Below are 7,500 nucleotides of genomic sequence, written 5' to 3' on the forward strand. Positions count from 1 at the left end.
GGCAGCAATCAGCTGAATGAGACACATTGCATTGACCATTTATGGTAGAAAGGGGGCGTGTTGAGGGCGGGGCCTGAACTGCGTCAGATGTGCGTACAGACGGTTTTAGAGATCCGATTTCTTTGGGCTCAGGAACATTTTAGTAGGAATCCGAGGCACGGTGTTATGAATGAGGACCTGCTCTGTTATCTTTGATGGTGTCACTTCCCTTCGGTGTCGCTCACTGCTGTTCTCCAGCTCTATAGATATCACTCGTTTGCCTTCCCCCACCTCCACCGGAGGCGTCATGCCCTCGCGCTCCCAGATGAGTTTTCAGGACCGTGACCACGCCCATCGAGCGTCCTCCAAAGACATATTCTACGTGTCGCGGCCGCCGCTGGCCCGGTCCAGCCCGGCATACTGCACCAGCAGCTCGGACATCACGGAGCCCGACCCCAAGGTGAGTTTGTGTCGCACTGAGTCGGGAATCATCATCCCATCCGCCAGGGTTCCTCTGTCCAGCCAGATCAGTATGACGTGCATGTTGGTCATACTCAGTCGGCCATCTTGCCTCCAGTTTTCATGACATCTGCTGTTCTTCCACCGATTCACCTGCAACTCATCCTAGATGTATTTCCTGGGAAATACCTTGAGGCATTCCGATTTCCAGGCAGGCCTCGCGGTAAACACGCCCACACCACCCTCACCCATATCATCCGTGGCCACCTCGCATAAGCTAACAGCAGGGGGCGCTCTAGCCTCTCACATCCTGATGCTTTAGGTGCTCAGTGTCAGTAAAAGCGTATCTATGATGGACCTCCAGGATTCCCCAATGAACAGCGTGTCTAACCTGCAGTCGGTGGACATGCTCAACTCCTCCCAGGCCTCCATCGCCGGCATGGGCAGCTTCGGGGGGCTGAGCAGCGGAGGCGGTGGCGGCCTGGGGTCGGGCCTGGGGTCGGGCCTGGGGTCGGGCCTGGGGTCGGGCCTGGGGTCGGGCCTGAGCAGCCAGCTGCGGGCCGGTGGGCGGTTGTCAGCTGGCTCCGGCGGCTCCAGCATGTCCGGCGGCCTCCGGCTGAGCCAGCTGAGCCAGATGGGCACCGCCACCGACTCGCTATCGCAGCAGCAGCAACAGCAGGCCGCCGCCATGCGCTACCCGCTTTCCTTCCAGAATCCCCTGTTTCACCTGGCGACTGCTGACGGGCCCCAACAGCATCCACTCCATCACCAGCACAGCCGGGCTCCGCCCCCAGCCCCCCTCCTCCTGGCCCCCGAGCCCGAACCCTCTCACCAGACCTACATCCCGCAGTTCGCCCACGGGGGGTTCTCCCGCAGCGAGGATCTGTCCACGCTCAGGACCCGGGACGCTCACCTGGGCCAGCCCAGCATCATTCACTCCCAGAGCTACAGCGACGACTACAGCCGCGCCGAGTTCGCTCGCCGCCAGATGTCCATCCACATGCAGGTATTCACCGCATCACTCCGTCTGTGCATGAATGTTCCCTGACTCTGCCTGTAGCACCTGAACCAGGACCTCCATCAAACCCCGGGCCGCGTTTCCACTGCAACCATTTCAAGTGAAAACCAAAAACTGTTGCAGCCTTTTGGGTCCGTTTCCATGACAACAGAGCTCAGCGCCACTGACAACACAATGATTTGAAACCGAGGTGCAACTTTTCAAAAACACTCTGACTCTGTCACCATGTAGACGGTCCTGGTCCTGGTCCTGGTCCTGGTCCTGGTCCTGGTCCTGGTCCCGGTCCCGGTCCCGGTCCCGGTCCTAGTCCTGGTCCCGGTCCCGGTCCCGGTTCTGGTCCTGGTCCTGGTCCCGGTCCCGGTCCCGGTCCCGGTCCCGGTCCCGGTCCTAGTCCTGGTCCCGGTCCTGGTCCTGGTTCTGGTTCTGGTTCTGCTCCTGGTACCGTAGTAACTAGTAGTTCTCTGCACATGCTCAGTAAAGACCACGAGAACGATCCTGCTTTAGGTCTGAGGCTGGTTGAGTACTAGAGTAACTAAACCTTCAGGTCCTGCAGCTCAACCTGCTGCACAACTTCATCTGGTAGAATACACAGTGGGTTCCCCGGGTCCCTGAGCATGACCTCTGACCCCAGCAGCTCCCCGGGTCCCTGAGCATGACCTCTGACCCCAGCAGCTCCCCGGGTCCCTGAGCATGACCTCTGACCCCAGCAGCTCCCCGGGTCCCTGAGCATGACCTCTGACCCCAGCAGCTCCCCGGGTCCCTGAGCATGACCTCTGACCCCAGCAGCTCCCCGGGTCCCTGAGCATGACCTCTGACCCCAGCAGCTCCCCGGGTCCCTGAGCATGACCTCTGACCCCAGCAGCTCCCCGGGTCCCTGAGCATGACCTCTGACCCCAGCAGCTCTCCGGGTCCCTGAGCATGACCTCTGACCCCAGCAGCTCCCCGGGTCCCTGAGCATGACCTCTGACCCCAGCAGCTCCCCGGGTCCCTGAGCATGACCTCTGACCCCAGCAGCTCTCCGGGTCCCTGAGCATGACCTCTGACCCCAGCAGCTGCACCACGTCCTAGAAACAGGATGGTTTTATGTTTATAGAACGTTCAATTAGACATAAAGTATAATGTTGGACTGGATGTTTGTGGTCCATGGATGCTCACCGCCAGGAGAACTCGTGGAGGACACGCACAGAACAAAAGGTGGGCAATCATGTTCATGTTTCACGAGCAGAACACATAGAACTGATCGAGTCACTGGGCGTATCAAGTTGGAGATGTGGTCCTACTCAAGGACAAGCAAGCAGAACGCAATCATTGTCCGACTGGAGTAATCCAGGCAACATCTCCAGTTCCTCCACTGAGATGAGAACATCATAGAAAGTCTTTTCCATTTTAAAGACATAGTAAATGTATTTCTGAGCTCCATTCGAACACAAAGCAACACACAGAGCTTTACAAAGAAATAAAAAATAGAATAATAAAAGAAATACATACATGTAAGCAATGAAGAATCCAGATTCAGTTCTTCCCCGACCACTGACCGACGGTCATGGTGGGATCAAAGAGGAGAGAAGCATCAAGGACGTAAGGAGCTGCTGGGAATCGCTGGTTCCTCCCGGTCCATTGGTTCTGTACTTGCTTGTCTGAAAAAGACCCTGTGGAACTTCACAAAAAACTGCTGGGTGTGAGAGGTGTTCACAGTTTTCCTTCCCAGACTACGGGTTGGTCCATTTGAAAAATGGCTCCTTCTTACCAGGCAGACGTCCCTTCAGATCATGAAGTGTTCCGGTCTTAATGTTCTGGCTGATGGCGTTCGGTTTCCGTGCCTCCATTTTCAGGAGAATCTCCACCAACAGCAGCAGATGTTAGGCATGGCGTCGCAGACGGGGACCTCGCACTCGTCGCTGGCGACCACGCCCCCCACCACCGTCCAGCCCATGAGGCAGAGTTCTGTTGCCCCGCCCCCATCCCAGCGGGTCAAGTCCCAAACGTCCCACCAGTTGTCGGTCAGCGCCGCCGCAGCACCCGCCGCCACGGTTAAAACTCGCCCACAGAGCGGCAACCTCCTGCAGTCGCCCGAGTCGGGCTACGGCGGTGGCGGCAGGCAGCACGGGCCGCGGCAGCTGTCCGTCAAAGACAACACCGCCCCCGGCCTGCCCCACCAGCAGAGCTCCGCCCGGGATGGGGGCAGTCCGCAGGGGACGGCCAATCAGAGCGCACAGCAGTCTCCACAGCAACCACAGCAACATCTGCTCAAACCCACTATGAGCAAACAGGTGACTTCCTCCACACGCCAACAGGTCACACCCTCCACACGCAGACGGGTCACACCCTCAACACGCAGACGGGTCACACCCTCCACACGCCAACAGGTCACACCCTCAACACGCCAACAGGTCACACCCTCCACACGCAGACGGGTCACACCCTCAACACGCAGACGGGTCACACCCTCCACACGCCAACAGGTCACACCCTCAACACGCCAACAGGTCACACCCTCAACACGCAGACGGGTCACACCCTCAACACGCAGACGGGTCACACCCTCAACACGCCAAAAGGTCACACCCTCAACACGCAGACGGGTCACACCCTCAACACGCAGACGGGTCACACCCTCCACACGCCAACAGGTCACACCCTCCACACGCCAACAGGTCACACCCTCAACACGCCAACAGGTCACACCCTCAACACGCAGACGGGTCACACCCTCAACACGCAGACGGGTCACACCCTCAACACGCAGACGGGTCACACCCTCCACACGCCAACAGGTCACACCCTCAACACGCCAACAGGTCACACCCTCAACACGCCAACAGGTCACACCCTCAACACGCAGACGGGTCACACCCTCAACACGCAGACGGGTCACACCCTCAACACGCCAAAAGGTCACACCCTCAACACGCCAACAGGTCACACCCTCAACACACAGACGGGTCACACCCTCAACACGCCAAAAGGTCACACCCTCAACACGCTAACAAGTCATACCCTCCACACGCCAACAGGTCACACCCTCCACACGCAGACAGGTCACACCCTACACACACCAACAGGTCACACCCTCCACACGCCAACAGGTCACACCCTCCACACACAGACAGGTCACACCCTACACACACCAACAGGTCACACCCTCCACACGCCAACAGGTCACACCCTCCACACGCAGACAGGTCACACCCTATACACACCAACAGGTCACACCCTCCACACGCCAACAGGTCACACCCTCCACACGCAGACAGGTCACACCCTACACACACCAACAGGTCACACCCTCCACACGCAGACAGGTCACACCCTCCACACGCCAACAGGTCAGATTCTAAACACTCCAACAGGTCACACCCTCAACATGCAAACAGGTCCCAACCTGGACCTGAAAAACCAAATTCAGGCTCCATTCTGAATGAAACACGTTGTGCATTGTCACTGTCCAAGAATCGTTGTTGGAGCTCAGTTTGAATGATGAAAGTGACCCACCCACAACCCCCCACCCTACCCCCCACCCACAGGGCTCCCAGACCCCCTCCACCCTCAACCCCCCCACTCCAGCCAACGAGCGGACCGTGGCCTGGGTCTCCAACATGCCGCATCTGTCAGCCGACATCGAGAGCTCACGGATCGACCGCGAGGAATTCAAACTGAAGGAGTACTCTAAGAGCATGGACGAGTCTCGCATGGACAGGGTGAGTGACCTTCAACAGGGTGAGTGACCTCAACACGGGGTGACCTTCAACAGGGTGGGTGACCTTCAACAGGGTGGGTGACCGTCAACAGGGTGAGTGACCTTCAACAGGGTGAGTGACCTTCAACAGGGTGAGTGACCTTCAACACGGGGTGACCTTCAACAGGGGGTGACCTTCAACAGGGTGAGTGACCTTCAAAGGGGGTGACCTTCAAAGGGGGTGACCTTCAACAGGGTGAGTGACCTTCAACAGGGGGTGACCTTCAACAGGGTGAGTGACCTTCAACAGGGTGGGTGACCTTCAAAGGGGGTGACCTTCAAAGGGGGTGACCTTCAACAGGGTGAGTGACCTTCAAAGGGGGTGACCTTCAAAGGGGGTGACCTTCAACAGGGTGAGTGACCTTCAAAGGGGGTGACCTTCAAAGGGGGTGACCTTCAACAGGGGGTGACCTTCAACAGGGTGAGTGACCTTCAAAGGGGGTGACCTTCAAAGGGGGTGACCTTCAACAGGGGGTGACCTTCAACAGGGTGAGTGACCTTCAACAGGGTGAGTGACCTTCAAAGGGGGTGACCTTCAAAGGGGGTGACCTTCAACAGGGGGTGACCTTCAACAGGGTGAGTGACCTTCAACAGGGTGAGTGACCAGCACCAGTTCTCTCATGGCGCCCTGTGCAGGACTGAGTGAATTGACCATGTGCTCCTTCTATGATAAACAGGAGTTTAGTGAAATAGAGACGGCAGCTCTTTAACAGTTTACACATACAACAAAAGTACCAGCAGTTTAGTGAGTAACTGTAATTGAGTTACTAATCCCCAGGTGCGGGAGTACGAGGAGGAGATCCACTCCCTGAAGGAGCGCCTGCTGATGTCCCATAAGAAGCTGGAGGAGTACGAGCGGCGAATGCTGACTCAGGAGCAACAGACCAACAAGATCCTGCTGCAGTACCAGAACCGGCTGGACGACAGCGAGCGGCGGCTGAGGCAGCAGCAGGTGGAGAAGGACTCGCAGATCAAAGGGATCATCAGCAGGTCAGTGGGGGGGCGGGGGGGGGGGGGCTGGACAGGACTCCCTGATTGACTCCTCTTCGTCGCTCGTGGCTCGCTCATGGCTCGCACGTCGGTCGCTCGCACGTCGGTCGCTCGCACGTCGGTCGCTCGCTCGCTCGTCGCTCGCTCGTCGCTCGCTCGCTTGTCAGTCGCACGTCGGTCGCTCGTCAGTCGCTCGTCGCTCGCACGTCGGTCGCACGTTGCTCGCTCGTCAGTCGCTCGTCGCTCGCTCGCTTGTCAGTCGCTCGTCAGTCGCTCGTCGCTCGCTCGCTTGTCAGTCGCTCGTCAGTCGCTCGTCGCTCGCTCGCTTGTCAGTCGCTCGTCAGTCGCTCGTCGCTCGCTCGCTTGTCGGTCGCTCGCTCATCGCTCGCTCGCACGTTGCTCGCTCGTCAGCCGCTCGTCAGCCGCTCGTCGGTCGCTCGCTCGTCGTTCGCTCGCTCGTCGTTCGCTCGCTCGTCGTTCGCTCGCTCGTCGTTCGCTCGCTCGTCGTTCGCTCGCTCGTCGTTCGCTCGCTCGTCGTTCGCTCGAACGTCGCTCACTCGCTTGTCGCTCACTCGCTTGTCGGTCGCTCGTCGGTCGCTCGTCAGTCGCTCGTCGCTCGCTCGCTCGCTTGTCGATCGCACGTCGGTCGCTCGTCGCTCGCTCGCTTGTCGGTCGCTCGCTCGTCGCTCGCTCGCACGTTGGTCGCTCGTCAGCCGCTCGTCGGTTGCTCGTCGGTCGCTTGCTCGTCGGTCGCTCGAACGTCGCTCACTCGCTTGTCGCTCGCATGTCGGTCGCTCGTCGGTCGCTCGTCAGTCGCTCGTCAGTCGCTCGTCGCTCGCTCGCTTGTCGGTCGCTCGTCGCTCGCTCGCTTGTCGGTCGCTCGCTCGCACGTTGGTCGCTCGTCAGCCGCTCGTCGGTTGCTCGTCGGTCGCTCGAACGTCGCTCACTCGCTTGTCGGTCGCACGTCGGTCGCTCGTCAGTCGCTCGTCGCTCGCTCGCTTGTCGGTCGCTCGCTCGCACGTTGGTCGCTCGTCAGCCGCTCGTCGCTCGCTCGAACGTCGCTCACTCGCTCGTCGGTCGCTCGTCAGCCGCTCGGTCGCTCGTCGGTCCGTTGCTCGTCGGTCTCGCAGATTGAGCTGATTTGTTTCTTCCTCATTAAAAACTGGACTCCATGATAGACAGAGAAGCAGGAAGAAGAAAGAGACTGCTTCCTGTCAGCTTTGTTCAGGGGCCAATCAGGTGACAGCATGGTGTCTCTGCCCTGCTGCTGTTGAGCCAGATGTTCCACACATGTCTGCTCAGCTGGTGTCGTGTTTCA

General features: G+C 59.1%; 1 protein-coding gene across 1 annotated transcript in view; it reads left to right on the forward strand.

Moving 5' to 3' along the window:
• Positions 1-7,500, forward strand: part of LOC308128236 (ras/Rap GTPase-activating protein SynGAP-like) — a gene marked incomplete at both ends in the record, with an annotated part of 60,640 nt that overhangs the window by 47,749 nt on the left and 5,391 nt on the right. The window contains 5 exons of the mRNA XM_080493945.1: positions 238-439; positions 761-1,444; positions 3,289-3,726; positions 4,981-5,154; positions 5,971-6,182. Coding sequence (XP_080350071.1) covers positions 238-439; positions 761-1,444; positions 3,289-3,726; positions 4,981-5,154; positions 5,971-6,182 — 1,710 coding nt within the window. The remainder of the gene's footprint in view (positions 1-237; positions 440-760; positions 1,445-3,288; positions 3,727-4,980; positions 5,155-5,970; positions 6,183-7,500) is intronic.

The sequence above is a fragment of the Lipophrys pholis genome, assembly GCF_963383615.2.
Source record: "Lipophrys pholis genome assembly, contig: SCAFFOLD_75, whole genome shotgun sequence".
NCBI classification, from domain to species: Eukaryota; Metazoa; Chordata; class Actinopteri; order Blenniiformes; family Blenniidae; genus Lipophrys; species Lipophrys pholis.